At 39.5% G+C, this 18,482-nt stretch overlaps 1 protein-coding gene across 1 annotated transcript in view; it reads left to right on the forward strand.

The window, feature by feature from the left end:
• Nucleotides 1-18,482, forward strand: part of SGK1 (serum/glucocorticoid regulated kinase 1) — a 73,106-nt gene that overhangs the window by 19,292 nt on the left and 35,332 nt on the right. The window contains exon 2 of the mRNA XM_050315443.1: nt 6,231-6,446. Within this exon, the coding sequence (XP_050171400.1) occupies nt 6,231-6,446 (216 nt within the window). The remainder of the gene's footprint in view (nt 1-6,230; nt 6,447-18,482) is intronic.

The following is an 18,482-nucleotide window of genomic DNA, read 5'->3' on the forward strand; positions in this document are numbered from 1 at the left end:
AATGTTCAGTCTCTCCAAAGACAGGGAGAAGACTCCAGGATGGCCACTGGTACCACCAGCACCTTCTTGCCTCCAAGCAAAATCCACATCTGCATCAGCCGTGGCCCTAGAGAACAGGCTGGTTGATCTCTCATGGAAAATATTGCTCATAGTTACAGTGATGGGGACTGGCTATGAATAACCGATTAAAGTATAAAATGTGCTGAGTTGACTGATGACATTGACAATTGAGCCATATGAAATTAAAAGCTGTATCTGTTTGCTATTACATAACAGGAAAAACCAGGAGAGGAAAAAAAAAAACTAGAACTCGGCAAATCTCATTTAATCACATCTGGCAATTTTCGAGTCTGAGATTATCACTGTTGGATATCATATTTTTAGACAGAAAAGCAAACAAAGAAACTCAAGCAAACAAGAGTCAGAAAATAAAGAGCCTTTAAAAAAATACTTGTGCACCTTTCAGAACCTTTCAGGCCAAGTTTGGGAAAAGGGTATTTGAAACTATTCTCTAAATTAGACAGTCACATTTCAATTTAGTTTAGGATCAGTGAAACATGACTACATACTCAAAGGGTGTAGAGTGCTCCTTTGAACTCACTTATCTCTAAAGGACAGGGAAAATTTTCATAAATTTCAGTTGTGGTCATTGCAAGAAGTGCCAGAAATATCAAACAACTTTGGCTAGCTGCAGAGGCCCTTTGGTGGTCCAACAAAACCAGCAGTACAAAAAGTTCCTAAAATGTGATGGAGAGGTGTTTATTTCTAGCCTGAAGGTCTATGAGTGTGAAGTTGACTGCATTTGTTCAAAATAAATTGTTCAATCTCAACAATTAAAAAAAAAAAAGAGTAAAAATGTCATTTGAATTGAAAATGTGAAATTGTTGATTTTGGAAAAGTTGGGATTAGTTGCTTTGACTAAACTCCTTCTCTTCAGAAATTATTCAGATGAGTAATTATATTAGAGCTAATCAGGCTTCATAGACAATTCTGGTGAACTATCTTTTTCTTGCTTTGCACTTTTCTCTCTCCAAGCAAGACAAGGCAAGACAAGGCAAGGGCTCTCTGAAGCATTTTTAATCAACTTCTAGCTAATAGCAGTAAGGCAATATTTGACAAATCTCAGGGCTGTCTGCACAAACATGTAGAGTTGATGTTTTGGTCAGCCTTAGAAAGCAAGACACACTACCCCTGAGCATGACAGAATGCTGATGTGCAGCTTCAGTACTGAGGTTGACAATGCTCAGTGCACACCACTAGCAGAGCAGACCACTGTCTTTCTGCACAGGCTTGTGAGGCTGCTCCTTCACAGAATCAGTGTGAGAACAGTGATTCTCAGGAATGCAGTTATAGCTTAACCAGAAACTATTGGATGCTCCAAAACCAGGCATGCAGTAGAAGCAATTTCTAGCAGATACGAGTTGTTGATGAGAAAAAGGCACAAAGAAACTATAGTCATGATGGGGCAAGAGACACTGTGAGCTCTTTCTGTTCTACTCAATCCTATTTGGATTATTTCAGATGCACTCAAAGAGTCAGCTGCTTATACTTTGTAATGGTGTATGAAGCTGCTTAGGGAGTTTAAAGAGACCTGCTTTGGAAACAAAAGTACAGAAATCTTCAGAAACAGCTCAGAACAGAACTGCTTCCTGCAATTAGGAGCAGGCTCTAATTTATTTACTGGTAGATGGATATCATGCCAAGAATAAAAAATTAGTGTATTTGAATAAACAAATAGTCCTTACAGTGCCATGAAGAATTATGCACCTAGCACTGTGGTATTTGAGCTCTGGGGAGACCTTATAGCAGCCTTTCAGTACCTGAAGGGGCCCTGCAGGAAGTCTGGAGAGGGGCTTTTATAAGGGCATGCAGTGAGAGGACAAGGGGTAATGGCTTTAAACTGAAAGAAGGCAGGTTTAGATTAGATATTAGGAAGAAATTCTTCACCATGAAGGAGGTGAGTCATTGGAACAGGTTATCCAGAGACACTGTGAATGCCCCATCCCTGGAACTGTTCAAGGCCGGGCTGGCTGGGGCTCTGAACAACCTGGTCAAATGGAAGGTGTTCCTGTTCATGGCAGGGTAGTTGAAACTAGATGACCTTTCCAACCCAACCATTCTATGATGATATGATCATATAATGCCCTAAATAGCATACTATCATCTGCTACTTGTTAATCTGACTTTGTCAAGTCAGGGAAGAAACTCTGAGAAATTTCTTCAAAATTTCTTCTTTTTTGTGCAATTCAGTGTGGGAGCTTTTTCAGTGGAAGTGAGTTCAAAAGAAATGAACTATTGCACTTTGAAATCTTTAGTGGCATTTAAGATAGCCCAAGTCAAACAGAACTATAGATCTAAGGCACTTGTGTAATGTAAATGTAAATATTAAGAACTCGAAAATCTTTGAAGTCTATTAGGGTTAAAGCTAGACAAAAGCCTATAGTGTAGACTTACAATTCAATGACTAATATATACACATAACATTTCAATAAACTTAACTGAGTCACTCTAAAAAGTAATATATAATCTACAAACATCAATAGAAACCCAAGACCTGCATAGCAAAGCCCAGAGAAATTGTTTTTCTTCCCAAGTCTGATCTTGGCCTTGCTGCTACAAAGATGCTGCCAATTCATACTTCCAGTTTCAAATCAATATTTGCAATGCTTTTGGACAGGAGAACATGTTGAAAGTCAGTGGTGAATCACTTCATTTTCCACACTCTTCTGTGGATGTTACTGTGGGTTATTTATGAATTTCAAAATACAAATGTAGGGTTTGTCTGCAAAGGGATACTGAGTCTGAACTAGCTGAAGAAGTGGTATTAGAAAGGAGTTGAATGCCATTAAAGTCCTCCTGAACCTTTCAATTCAGAATAAAACCTGAAATCTTAACTTAGATAAATGGAGTTAATGGCTGCAGAGTTAATTAAACCCATCACAATTCTGAACCAAGCCATCCACACAAGGGTTGAATGTGCACTTACCTATTTTGTGATTGGACCAGCAGACATTAACACACCCGTTTAGGCTAGTTCTCAAAACAACAAACATGCCAGCTCTCAGCACAGCTCCGTGGCACCCACTGCAGCTGCAGCTCCATCTCGGCTTCCCTGGAGCGGCTGCCGGGCAGGTCTGGGCGCGTGGGTAGGCAGCACAGGGCCCCTGCGTGGCGCCTCAGTCAGAGGCAACGGCTTCAGAAGAAAGAAAAACAACTTTCCTTGGCTTAGCTATGCAGGTCTTGGGTTTCTATTGATGTTTGTATGTTATATATTACTTTTCAAAGTGACTCACTTAAATTTATTGAAATGTTACATTTATTTCACTGAGTCAGCACAGCATCCTGGACTGAGCAGATGTGGCTGGATGTATATGAACCTGAACTTTGCCCAAACCAGAGAAGGAAAACTAGAATTGTTTTAAAGCTTTCCTCTGACAGTGCATTTGAACTGTGGGTGTGCTAACCTATTTGGACTGTTTCCAACCATTAAAAAAAAAAATCCTACTAGTCCATTCAATCTCAAAGCTGGATTTTCCCACCTTAGTTTCCCCAAAACTCTGTTGCATCAAACAGAACAATATGACCAGATCAGTGTTCATTATCATCTTTTTCATCTCTCAGTACAGGCTGTAATGTATAAATAATATGGACCTGTCATGTGAAAACATCGGTTTAGTCCAACACTTCTAAGCAGCAAAAAGTAATCCATAAAAAAAGATGTGTATCTGAGTTAAAACCAGGAATCAGCTTGGAATAAATAATAGTAAGAAAAATTCTTTAGAATTCACCCTGCACTCAAGGACCACTTGCTGCTGCTAGAGCCAGAAGGTGCCACTTATACTCTGGTGTATGCAGCTTCTTAAAATGCACTCACTGTTACTTTCCCTCATCATTACCATTCACACAAATTAAAGCACTGGTGGGTAATTTCTAATTTATGATCATTATACTGCAGAATGTATAAGTCATTGCCATTAAAGGGTACAGCTACAAGGTCATTCCATACAGGCAGATTTTGCTGTATCAGAAGTACCCAGGTCACATTTTGAATGCTTCATCATACACAGGCAAGCTAGAGATATGTAAATGGAAACACAAGACAGTGAAACTACAATAGAAATTATTGTTTAACTGTATCACTGCAAATCCCATGGACTCAAAAGCATAAAACCAAATATCAAAGGGTCTTAATGAAACCTCAAATCAAGATTTACATTTGAATCTCTGCCTCAGTTGATGCCACATACAATTGAACAGTCTTGACCGAAAGAGTGGTCCATGTTCCCTGAATTTTGAAGAAAAACTGAGCCTGCAGCTCATTGCATCCCAGGCCCTTTTCTGCAGTCAGTTTGGTTCTTTTACATGCACGCTCATGCACACTGTGTGCACCCATAATGATGTAACTGAAGCTGCAGGATGCCGAAGAAAAAGGTAAAACCAGGTCCAAAACCACTTAAATGATCACCAGGCCAAACCTAAAAATGATAAATTGAGCAGACATTTATTTCTCTCAGAATGATATTAAATACATTGCATGTTTCCCATAACAAAACTACACCGGAAAATCAAGTAGGTTTTTTTTGACCATTAATATAATTATTATTTTCAATATACCAAATTCAGACTTGGATCAAGACACACAACCATGTATTTACTTGGGGAGAATAATACATTTAATGATGTACTTAACAATCATAGAGGCGATTATGTTTGGCAAAAATAAATGTTTTTAAAATCTGCTTGAATCAAAAGATCAGTTTCAATGCATATTTATTGAAATGGAATCTGAAAAAGAAAAAAATCCCTCCCCCTACAACTCCAGTCCACCAACCTGAAGCTAAAACTGTCTGAATGGTCTTGTAGGGATGCTCCAAAGCATGGAAGTAGGCGATAATATTAACCACATGAATTGATGTTGCTAAAAAAGGCAAATGGGGAATGCATTGGGAAGTGGTTCATTTGCCCTCAGAAGGAAATCTATTTGCTTGGTTTCCATAGAGAGGAAAGAGAAATTTTGCTAACCCTGAGATTTCCAGCAGGTCAGCACAGTAGGGCAGTTGCAGGCGTTTTGCTCATGGAGGAGTCACCAGCAGAAGGCCAGTTAGATATGTCTCACTCTGTTTGTTTATCATACGTAATCCTGGTAACCAGATATAGCCTTCCACTGTTAATCAAACACTTGCCATCATGCTCATGACTAATGTAACATAAAATATTTGTTTTCCTGATATAAAGCATCATCTAATGGCAAATGTCATCTCCTAACAAAGCACAGTGATGCTGAGCCCAGGAACACCAAGTTCACAAAGCAAAAGGTTGCCAGCCATGGCTGTCTCAGCCTTCCCCCTCCAGGTTGGTAGAGTATATCCTGAGACATCCCTATCTGTCCTTTGCATTCAAATGAGACAGCTCTGATCATATTCAGTGGAAATATACCACAACTCACATAGAGGTCCTTTTGCTTTCACAGTGGAAAATAACTTAGGTAAAGAGCTCAGAAAGGTCTCAGTCCTTGCTTAACTTGTTAGAAAATCCAATACTTCTGAGTCACAGAAGCAAAAAGAAGAAGCAAGCACAGTGTATTATGGTCATAACCTGTGTCCATCCTGCTTTAGTACACTGAGTCCTAACCAAGAAGCTGCAGAGACAAGGAGAAGGCAGGAGAAGGTAGGTTAGAGGAGTCAGGGTCAAAATTTGTGGCAGGTCAACATGAGAAACTGACACTTGAGTGGAGTGATGGGACGCACAGAAAAGGTTGAGATAGTTTATGAAGTAAGAGATGATACAGTAGATATTGCTGTTGAAAAAAAGAACTGCAGAAAGCAAGTGTTACAAGTCTACTCCTGCAAAACCTGTCTGCTTTTTCTTAATGGGGAAACTGAGCTATCTAGGCTGGAAATACTTGCTTTGGGTAGTTGTCTTTCTCTTCTCAGCAGTCTACCATATATTTCAATATCTTTATAAAGCCTGAAAACTTTGTATTGTAGATAAACTTATGGCAGACTTGCACAAAACAGCAAAACATTCTCAGTATAAGGAGCCTGGCTATGATGTGTGTTCACACATGCACCCTGACATGGCCCAATACTTTCTCCTACAGAAAATTGATCCCGATCCTGGTATCTGATTATTTTCCCCAAGCTGGTCTGTTATCCTCATTGCAAACCCTGCTGTGCCATCCCAGCTACCATAAAGAAAAGAGGGTCCATAACCTCTTTCTGTGTTGACAGGTACGAAGGTGGATTAAGAGCCCGATGGTCAATGCTGAGAAGCACCCACATACCAGCCTCAAATACCCGGGGTCCACTGTGATGCATTTACCTCCAGGAGATTCGGAGCTCGAGCCTCCACTCTGCCAGACCTGCCTGAACGACCACCCTTTCCAGCGAGGGATCGCTCCTCAGGAGGCCGAGTCCTGCTCCTGGGAGAGTCAGAGAAACAGCAAAGTAAGCCACTGTTTCCTTCCATCAAACTTTGTTTACGTGTTTTACACTCATAATGGATCTGTACTTACAATGGGTCTGTACTTACGAGATGGTGCTTCCCTTGAAGAGAGGGGATTCTCCAAATCCTGAAACTCTGCTGACCAAGACTGTTGTGCATATCTGGGCTCTGCTTTCTACCCTGAACTTTGATACCTATGAAAAACAAAGGACTCTTCACTAAGGTGGTGTGACATACTCTCACAGTATTTGAACAGATTAGCAGTAACAATAAGTATTATTTACCTGTTTTACACAAACAAGTGTAGATAGGTGATGAAAAGGACCAAGATTTGCTAATTTTTTCCCCTTCTGTCCCACAGTTACCAGCCCACCCTTCCTCCTCCCCCCCAAGCCATATCTAGCATTCTAGAAGTCAGAATTTGGCTCGGAGTTTTCCGTGACGGGAGGCGAGTGATTCAGCAGCGTTTTTAGCAGAAGGGAAACCCTGTTTTGCCTCAAGTCATGCCAGCATGTTATAAATGACATCATTCTGCATGTCATGCTGGGCAGTTGCACATAGATGTGAAAGTGGCAAAACTGTAAGGCCTGAGATGAAATGGTCAAGGAGGAGTTTTTCAGAGGTGGGCTTTTCAGAAGCAGTCTTTGGATCTTTCTTTCAACATTCACCTCCACCTAATCCCTGTGGAGACAAGCCAAATGCAGAACAGAAAGTTTTGCTCAGAGCCTGTTATCCCTGACAAAATCATCCCTTCCTGAAAATGGTGCACAAAAAAGGAGACAGTTGTAGAAACATAAAAGTAAACAAATAAGAATCTTTCCAAGTACAAAGCAGAGCAAATGTGACAAGGCATTTATCAGAGACTTAGCACACAGCTCAGAACAGGAACATTTTTTTGAGCTGCATCTGCTGCATTTTTAAATGGGGAAATTCCAGCAGCAGGTAGAAATGGAATTCCAGTGTGCTTCTTAAACCCAGCAAAGGCATTTTGGTGAAACAAGTGCAAGAAAAGGAGCTAATTACTGCTCCATTTTACTTCATTAAGAAGATTACTTTTGCTCAGGCTGAAGCATTAAAAAATGAAAGCAGCAAAGATGACGGATTCTGCAAATCCTTTGCCTTGCTGTAAATCACATGTACTCCTGTACAGCTGTAGGGCCTCACAACTGATTTCTATTAGGTTTTACATGCATATGGGATAGATTTGGCTGAATGCAGATTCCCCTGGACCTCTCTCAGTCTCCTTACTGCAGGCAGTGGAGAGGCTGCTTACTCAGCAGCAGGAGTCTGCAGCAAGAGAGATATTTTGCACATTGCTTTAAAAACATTGTTGTCTGGCAAAAGATCTCTTGGATAGAGCTATCCTGCATAAGGAGTCTTTTCAGTAAGTTCGAGCACAGAGTCCTTGATGTGATTAAATGTAAGGTCACTGTCTCTTTCTCTACAGAATAACCAGGCAGGAAGCTTTTAATAAGAAAGGCTGAAGAAGTTCTGTGTCTGACCTTTTCAAGGTTTAAAGAGGGTTTCCAGGTGAGACTCTGTTCAAGGGTTACAAATGGCACAAACTGCATAAACGTGAAATAACTCCCTTCACTTTAAATCAGTGAACTTGAACAGACGGTTCCGTATTTCAAGAAGAGAACCTGGTCTCTGTTAAATCAGCAGGGAGCTTGGAATGTGCCAGACATCTCTCCCAGCTAATTCTTGTTTCTTTTTCCCCACTACTCTTCCTTCTCTGTTTTTCAGTACTGCAACCAGGTATTGGCACTGTGATTATAGTTCCTTTGTGCTGTGTCCAACAGCAACACATACAAGGGTCCTACTGACGCTGTTCTTTTGCTCAAGGACAAATTAACTCAAAAACAAATCAGCCGTGAAATATTATTAAAGGCTTATTCTGGTAACAATCTTTCTCTGACAGGTTTCAGGCTACTCTGACCAGTTTGAAAAAGGTCTTATAGATACCAACCTGATTAAAACCCACCACCAAAGGGAACACATCTGTATTCCCTGTTCTTGTCTCCAACACAGAACAATGGAAAAAAATAATTTCTGTTTGTTTACTGTGATGTAGTGAAGTCTTTAAAAAATGACTTAGTGTAAATAAGATTATATTGAAACTAAAATTATTTTAAATAATGAGATTTTTTTCTTATGATATGTTTTCTTTTCCACCTCGCCAGGCTTTCCTATTAAGGCACGTGTCAGGTGGAGTTTATAAAAATGATTACTGATGTGACCTCTACTAAGTCTCCTCTATTATTTGTATCAGAGTGTATTATGTCTGTATTTTTATGACATTTTTTCTGCATTCTATACACTAGACTAGATAATTTTCAAACATTGCCAGAAAATCATGCTAATTTTCACATGACTGACTTACATAGGTATATTATTGTTTTTTGTAACTGATGTAGATCAGTTATATGGAAGCTTATATCTGCTCTACTAGTGTAACAGCTGAAGCCCTAAAGGCTTTGGACCACTGCCAAGGTAATGATTTACTATAACCAGTCCTCACTTTTCCACATCTATCTACATAGTTCAGGTTGCACAAAATTCACTGGCTTGATGAAGAGGGTAAATTTCCTTTCAAAATAAATTGCCATGCTGTGTAATGAATACCTTGTGTAAATAAGATGGCTTTGAAAGAGCAGGCAACCCACCTTTTAGAGTTACATTGCAGCCTACTAAATAGAGGCTAACATGGTGAAAACTGGGTGCAGTCTAAATCTTTCAGGTGAGGGTTAACCAGGCTGGGTTATTAGACATAAATCATACATACATACACACACACAAAATTCTTTCATACTCTGCATGACCTATGTATTCCACTTGCACCGTATTTTTATGCCCTTGTTTCAAATATTTCTGTAAATAAACAAAAGATAAGACCTTGTTAGTGAGCTCAAAATATCTTTCTTTTTTTCTCAAACAGAGCCAAGAGCTAGGTTCAAGGCTTGTTCTGTTCTTTCCTCATTGTCTAAAAAAACTCCAGTTGCCCTATCCATCAGCTGACATTTGTCCTGAAGCACCACAGACACATTTCTATCTAGTAAACCAAAGCCTTGAGTGTCTAGAGCTGTCTTTTCTTTCCAAAGCTAAACAAAACCCCTGTGCTGCCCCGAGCTAAGGGACGAGGGGAAGGAATGAGAGAACTAATGTGTTTACCCCATTTAGGAAACGTGACTTTAAACTGCCAGGAGCATGTGTGTGCATTCAGTACAGCTGCCACTGCACGACTGGGGGTCAGGGGTGCTGAGCAGGGCATTCAGCCCCATTAGCCCCAGAAGGGGTCTGTCCCCACATATATAGTGGGTTTTAGTCTCTTCACCCTCTCTTATCACCTATGTGGGGCAGGTGATGGAAAAGAGATGGAGGCTGCTGAGCCAGTTGTCCTGTCTTCCTACACCCACGACAGTCCATCTATCCATAGTGTCTTCTGTGAAGGAGCATCAGGAAAATCTTTCTTAAGGCTGCAGGGAATTCAATGCTGCAGTCTTTCTGGACAAGTCCTTTGCAGCTTAGTGGAACTTAATTACTCTCAGAAACACTTTTTGGATCGTGTTATTAAATCAACAGCAAGAATTTATTTTATTATTGAAAGTCATTCAAAGCTCCTGTGTATAGAAGAGCTCTTGATTTCGGTCAGATTTCAGCCCTTTGCCGTATTTTAAGTCTTGCTTCAGAGTTGAGGAATACTGAAAAAAATATACCCAAACCAAAGGTTTGGCAATTATTTGAGATAGTTCTACTTACAAATCTCTCCTACAAATAACATACAGCTTCTAGAAACCTGCATTTGAAATGGAGTAAGAATATGCTTCAGATGAAATACATTTCATGAAGGGGTATAATAAAAATAAATGCCTTTTAATGGACTAAGAAAATGTGGAGATGAAATAAAATATCTGACTAGCTCTCCATAAAGAAAGAGTTTGGTGACAGATCTGAGTGGGCTTTTTAGGGAAAGATGGTTTTCTCACACCTTTTGGATAAAAAACCCTCCTACATCTAATGATCTGCTCTGGTAATGAGGCACCCTGTGATTTACACCCTGATAAGTGTTAGTTAATACACAAACACGTGCACATACACAACAGAGGAAATGAATATCCTGAAAGCCCAGTATGGCACAATTACTCCTGGAATGTGAAAAGATAATTTGGAAAAGTAGAAATAAAAAAAAAAAAAAAAAAAAAGAAAGTTTGGGTAGCAGAATTGTTCATTGAAATCAAATCTGGAGAGGACTGTGAGAGGCTCTAATAAGCCTAGGCAAATTAACAACCTGATGGCAGATTACCCCTGATACAGACAGAAACACAGTAATGTGCTTTGATGGAATAATTATGACTGTGATTGTTCTAGAAGGCAGCCCTGGGTGCCACAGAGAGTAGCTTACTGAAGACCTTGGCTCAGAAGGGTAGCTCAGGAGGTTAATCCCACACAGCAAAGCAGGCACTCTATGCATTCATTTAGGAGCACAGCCCTCCATCCACTGAGTCTACTTCTGTCCCATATGGAGGCACATGGGGGAAAATGTGAAACAAATATACCTGATGTGGGTGAGGACAGACGAGCAATACCGGGCTGACAAATGCCTGGAAAAGGCCTCACAGGCCAAATTATGTCATTTTTTGCTTCATCTCTATAATGAAATCCACTTTGAAGTGGCTGGCAGAGACCCTGGTAGGTAGGATCCTTTGGAAAGAGGTTGTCAGGGAGCAAAGGACATACGAAGAGGCCAATGGTCCCACGAGCCTACAGCCTATAGCTCAGGCTGACATTGGCATCTGAGCCTTGTTGTCTTGCTGGCATCTCCCCACGCAGTGATTCAGGAAAGACTTATGAAGGTTATCTCAATGAGTTTTGGTTTCTCTTTTGTCCTTCTTGTTATTCTTCTAGGAACAGCTGCTGGTAGGAAAAATTATGGTGCTTTATTTGCCTGCTCCATTGCAGTAATGAGCATAGAAATAGGTCTGGAAGGAAAAATTAAAAGCAATTGAAAAGTTTCCATTTAAGCTAAGGCAGAGCACAGAAACAATGAGAAAATCTTGAATATGGTATAAAAGACTGAACATTATAAGCAGATTTTAAATGTAAAAGTTACAGGGATATGAAATTGCCAAAACAGAAGAGTCAAACTTATTCACTGGCTGAATTTTAATATATTCATGTGTAGGATGTTCCTGCCTTTACATCTGGTTACTCCAGATTTCAGAGAATATTTTGTTACGCCCCCTAAAACTGGAGGATGGAGGCTTATCCCCCTGAGTTTGGGAACTATACCTTGTATTCATAAAAGTGACATACAGAGAGGTAATCTATCTTGTAACCCTGTTTTCACTGCACCATGTTATACTGACAAGGATACTTGCAACATAATCCAAAGGAAGGTGTTAAAACCAGTAAAGGAAATCGTTCTGTACTACATGTAAGTTAGCCTGAGAATCCACAACCACTCCACAGTTTCTGCTTGATTAATTTTCATATACAAGTAAACCCAGTCATCATATTCTGCTCCAGAAATGTTTTATAGCACTGTCTGAAGATTAAAGAGAGTTTTAGAGAAGCAAGTGGCTCAAGATGAGTCATCAGAACAGTAAAGAAGGTATTTTGTACTTCTCTTCATTCAGCAACTTCTGTTTGTAGAAATTCTGCATTTTCTGGATCATCACAAGTCAAAGTTGTGACTTAATCCTGCAAGTTGACAGTCTCAAATGAAAAACCCATTTTTCACTAGCAGAGCTTACAACCATTTCCTAAATAGCTGTTTCTAGCTGACTGCACTAAAGCTCTTTTAGCTAATGATATGAATGTGTCACTAGTGGAGTTTTGATTGAATTTGGAATCGAGTACATTTGAATACTTACCTCGACTCACAAGCTTATTTATCTGCCAATAGGTGTCTGTGCTTTAGGAATTTGATTGTGTGTATATTTGAAGACCAAGGACTCAGACATGATTGTATTGCAGATCCTATAGCTTTAGCAAGATGAAAATCAATCTCAGATTTCTTAGCAGCTGGGAGAATCAGCTGTGAAAGCAACACAAGAGTAAGGTGGCAAAAAGCTTTGTTTCAGGGATTAAATCTAAATGCAGTACGTAGTTTCATGGTTTTGTAATGGATTGATATAGGGTTATTATGGATAATATTTATTTAGACAAGTAAAAAATGTTCAACACAAAGGCATTTTCAAATGAAAATGGCAAAGCACAGTTTGCAAATGCACAGGCTAAAATTATGTGTAATTTCAGTGAATGGGTAAGACTGAATAGCAGACAATTGCCTGTGGCGGGTTTTACAGTCCCAGCTGACAAAGAGAACGTCTATATAGCACAGAGCATATAAATCAGTTCCATGGCTCAAAGCAGTGATGTGATACATCAATCATCTGCTTTACAAATACGCAGTGAAGCACTCATTCATTTGTACATCCATCACAGGGCTGTTCAAGCACCATAGACTTAGTAAATTAATTGGACAAGTCAATATCAAAATCTAAAACCATGCAACTCCTCCTATCTGAACGTTGGTTCAAGACTACTGAAGATAATTAAAATATCTCTTATTTTAAAGAAATTGTCAAGGGTTTTCCCTGAGGACATCTACATCTGGAAAATGATTTATTGTACTTTCCATTGGTTTCCATAATACCTGTGTTAGAAATTACATTCTTTCTCTTTTTAAAATTATTTTTAGTTTTAATATGGTGATTATCTAGCACCATTTTGACTCAGAGATCCAAATTACTTTGCTGACAATCAAAGAGATCAGAGAAAAGTATTCCTTTATACATAGGTTGTAGTAACCAGAAAATACCCAGCACAGTGGGTGTGAGAAATTTAGGCCAAACACAGTAGAACCAATTTCTGTTTAATTTTGTTCTGTCATGCAAGAAGCCAAAGCTCATTTCTGATTAGCAAGTGGTCACACACATAAGGTCAAGAGATTTGCTTACTAAAATGGAAGAATGTTCTCCCTTTCTTCAGAATCCATCTTCTGGCAATATTTAGTATCTGATATCAAAGAAGAAAGTGAACAAAATCAGAAAAAAGTACTTCGTTTGAAAAAAAACATATTTTGTACAGGTTAATCCTATGCTGGCTCCATCTGGTCTTCAAAGGGTCTGTTTAGCAAGAGAAACTGGAGTTACTCTCCTCTACTGCAGTTTGATTTTAATCTGTCTATCATCCATCTTTAAGCGTTGCTTCAGCTCTTTTTCAAGATAATTCCCTGCTTCAGAGGAGATAAATAAGGGGGTCTGTTGAATTGTGTGATAAGGTCATACAAACAATCTGACAGGTAATGAAAGAGTAACAACACTAAAGACAAAACAAACTCTGTCTTACATGTGTGCTTAAGAGCAGATGCAGACAGCTAAAGACTAGGTCTGTAAAATAGCCGAGTGTGACCTAAAACCAAATTCAAGCTCCTCCATCAGGGGAGCCACAAGTCACGTGTAACATGGTCAGGGAGCCCAGGGCTGCACAACAACGGGGAAGATGCAGATGGCAGGAGTGTCTGCAGGGCCACTTCTGCCACCTGACCAGGGCCAGAGCCACGTCAGCAGCAGGACTTCATGGAGCAGAAGGATGAACTGAAGCTTTCTTGACTTTTTCAGTCTTAAAGAGTTCCTCGCTTGGCCAGTTTGTGTCCACTCATCCCCAACAAGAGTCATTTCATGTCTGGCCTAGACTGTGCTTTGGAGGACTGGCAAGCGTTAGTCCTGTATGTCATTTCTCTCTAAAGAAATGTTATCTCCGACCCAAAACCATGTTTTATAAAGAAAACCTTATTTCTTCCTCTGGTTACTCTATATGCACCAGTCTGTCTGTTCCAATAAGTTAGAGATATGACAAGACATCTGAAGTGTCAGTATGAGTAACACTGTGAGCAATTCTGTTCTCATCTTAGCGCTGTAGATGTTGCATTCCTTTGCAATTTATAAATACATATCACTATTTTTCTATCTAGAACTTCCAGATAACCTTTTATGTAGAATTTTTCTCTTTGCACAAAGTTATAATTGTCTAAGAACTCTGTAGTAAAGTCATGTATTCTGTAAATCTTATTATAATGTTAGTTAATACAGTGCACGCTGCTCATTTAAGGTAATTTAATGCAATTCCCACATCCCAGGACTCCTCAATGTCTCCTATCTTAATACAGTGTACTTGCTCTGTACCTAATTATACAGTTTCCATTTTGTGAAATCTTCTCACCCCTCTGAATAGTCAGCTCAGGATGTTCTAAAAGAGTTTCTGTAATTTACTCTCTGGCTTTGAGAGATGCATGATAAATCAACTTTTTTTGCCATTTGCATTAATGGAAAGATAATTATTTCCAAAGCAGCAGTGCAGCTGCACAAAGACGTTGTACAGCCTATATTGTATCACACCATATTGACATTACCATTAAAAAAAAAAAACAAACAAGCCCTGCTCGGGCTTGTAACAGTCACACTGTTTCAAAATTACTTTGGAGCCTTAATGGCAAAGACATTTTAACGTGGTGAAGACGTTTTCACATTCCCTGGTAGTTTTGTGTAAGTTGGGAAATTAATTTAGTAGGAAAATAGAAATCACATTTTTCTGATAGGGAGCTCAGGGTGGGTTCTGGGGTGGTTGTCATCCCATCTGGTATCTATAAAAAGCACGTGAGTCTGGAAGAAGAGTTGCTCAGGCCCATTGGGTCTTCTACAAATTAGAAATGACAGTTTAAAGGAACTGAAAATGAATGAACCTTCTAATTAAGAAATCCTTAACAGTGAGCTGTGATGTGAAACAATGTGTGATTTTGCTTTCCTTTGAAACTAAGAATTTTTTTCAGATAAGTGGATTTACAGAGAGAAATAAAACCAAACAACAACAAAAAAAGTGTATACTCCCATCAACATTTTACAAGTGGTGTGATAGCACCTGATAACGTCTGCCTTCTGGAGCAAAATCTACTGCCTGCAGTTAAATACTTAAGTCTTGTTCACATTACTGTGCTTCAGAATAGCGTTGAACCAGAAAACAGAAAAGACAAAAAGAGGCTGGATGTATTTCTCTAAACCATGAAGGATTAAGCATGCGAGAATGGTCTTAAAGACTATGAAGTAGGATCCACTCTTGCCCTTGAAAGATAAGAAGAGCTGCTGAGATGAGGTACCTCCAACATATTATTGCTGAGAGTGTGTGAAGTGGAAATCTGAGAACTACAATCTAGATAACTTTCAAATCTGCTAGGTGGGGAAAACACACATCTCTCCACTTCCAAAGCATCTTCTAACTACTTCACAGTAAAAAGCTTGTTTAGGTGAAAATGGAGGATGCTGCAAATGCCTCCTTCTGCAGCTGCATCACTCTGTAAGAGCACACACAAAACCATGGGCCTTGCTTGAACCCTGAACACCCTTCCTGGTCAGACGATTCTTGGGCTCTAGTCACTACTGCAAGGATTATTTGTACATTAAGGGATTTCAGGCTGAAGTGCAGGTGGGAAGGAAAACTACAGCTCCTGTCTGCTTCCCAAAGATCTAATTCTTGAGAGTGGCCAGGTTTTGCCATCAGGGATTCACGTCTATTTCCAGCAGCCTTATGGAAAGCAGCAGAAACAGATCTGATTTCTCTGGGCTGGAAAGACTTGTCACAAGCAGAGCATTTGTTGGCAGTCTTGATCTGTTAGACAAAAACAGGGATTGATGTCCTCCCTTAAAAGGGAGGAGTATAGATAGCTAATGCTAACATTTCTCCCTCTATTGTCAGCATATTGGTTGTTGTTACTCTTACTATATAGCATCTAGAGGTGCTGAAGGGGTACCTGCAGAGGTACCTGTATACCTACAGTTACAGATTATACCTTAGAAAACACATATCCAAAAGCTAGCATTTATTAAGGTTATGATGTTTGGTTTCTTAAGACTTTTTTTTTTTTTTTTTTTTTTTTTTAATCTAGCCGACAGGAACTGAAGCTCTTTGAGAGATAAAGATATTTTGGCTTAAAAAGCAGCCCTTTCATCAAAACAATTCCCCAAGCCCCAAGATACATTTACTGAAAGAAAAATATAGCTGCATGCAAAGCCAAATGCATACAGAAATACAACACAATCCTTTTTTCTACATAATAAATGACAGCTACTGAGGGAATGGTTACAGATGAAAAGAACAAACTTGCTTTCTTTTCAAAGCACCAAGGGGAAATGCATGAAACAATGAAACTGTTGAGTAAGACTCTGTCAAGATAAATATCATATATCTGAAAAGAAAAGTATCTTTAAAATCCGATTACTATAACTGGAAGAATTTCGGACATCTGTGTACTTTCAATCACCACTTGGTTTTGTCAGAATTGGAAGATCAGAGTTTTTCTCTTTTTTTGCTTTCATGTTGCCTTGCATCACTGAAATGTTACAAGGTTTTCAGTTCCAGCTCTCTCTGAGGGTGGCTTTTGTTTTTTAAATTCAGCATGTCAGTAAACTATTCTTATTATATTCCTAATGTGTCAAAATAGCATTTAATATCAATATTTGGATTGATACTGTTGAAGTTGTCAGAAGAGACCAGTGACTTTAGGTATTTTGGCTCTTGAATGCACATGCACTGAGCTACTTTTAAATAATATTGCAGAAAGTAAGAAGCACCCCTCTTATGCAAGGGATCAGTGTAGGACCTCAAGCCAGGATCTCAGAAACTGGGGCACTCAGTGCTGACAGAACCTCTAGGAACTCCTGCTCATTATTTTTCATATTTGAAGCTATACAGCAGTGACCTTCAGGGATGACAAATTTTAAAAGCAAATTCTCCCCTCTCTAGGAGTGCACAAGGCAATAATATGAAAAGGGAGTATCTGTTCTACAGTGAAGTTACATAGTTATTACTAGTTTTCAGTGTCTTCTTTTGGTTCATACTCTCTCTAGATAATATAGCAACTGCCTGAGAGGGATTCTCAAATTTTTCAACTTAGATCAATGCAATTTTGTCCTGAAGAAGGAATAGAAAAAATTCTGCTGATACTGTGTCAACCAGTGTGGTCTGCAGAACATACATGCTCCATGTTCAAGCACACCAGTTTTGTGACCATATCAACTTCTGAAAGCCAGGGATGACATAACAGTGCAGCAAAGTTCTTATCACAGATTACTTGGCTATTGAACACATTGCCCATTGAGGTTATCACTTCACTTATGAACTGCAGAGGAACTTTCCACCCTGATAAGCACTGCCTAATACTTTCCACACTCTACAGTTTTGTGTGGACTCTTTGAGAATCAGTAACTGGGCGTTCATCGCTAAAAGACATGGATACATGATAAAAGATTTTTATGCTCAGGTAGCTCCTCCATCGCGATGTGCCTCTTGTAGGATCCTGCATTACAGGCACAACTGAAAGACAAAACATAGCTGCAAACCTCCCATTTCCTTCTCTGGTTACAGTCCTCTGCAGTCCAGGGGCCTTGCCTGAGTTTGGAGTGGCATTTCACACCCAATTCAGAAGACACTAACCACAGACTTGGCCCCTCCCTGTCCTCCCAGGCTTGCCTGTGGTGGCAATGTTTACCGTCTTTGTCCTCTTACAGCTATGGAATTGCTGTCATGGGCTGCGAATCTGTGTTTATAACACATCCTATGCTTGCCCCAACCTATAACAGGAGGAGCACAGGAAAAAGGCAACTTGGATGCTCTCCAAGCCTGTTGCTGCAAAACTCAGATTGTATCACTGCCATGCATCCCATTAGAAATCTGATTCTTCCTCACATTTTATTCCAGCAATTGTGAGAAGAGTGGAAATAAGACCTATAGGAATATTTGTAGATATATAAGCCTATACCAGTGTCCTTTATGAGCTGTTAGCAGATCTTTAGAGAATAAGTTTTGCAAAGAATTTTAGGGAATAAAAAAGATCTAGTGCCTTCACAGAACATTTGTGAATATTATTTTTCTTTCAGTGAAATTTCTGTGTATGTTTAGTTTTGAATCTTCTGTGTCTTGGAAGCAGTCTTGTGGTGAGGCTGATAGCAGCAGATTTGCTCAATTCTGTCACAACCTCAAAA

Source organism: Myiozetetes cayanensis, unplaced genomic scaffold (assembly GCF_022539395.1).
Source record: "Myiozetetes cayanensis isolate MyiCay16 unplaced genomic scaffold, myiCay2020 scf2-11, whole genome shotgun sequence".
In the NCBI taxonomy this organism is placed as follows: domain Eukaryota; kingdom Metazoa; phylum Chordata; class Aves; order Passeriformes; family Tyrannidae; genus Myiozetetes; species Myiozetetes cayanensis.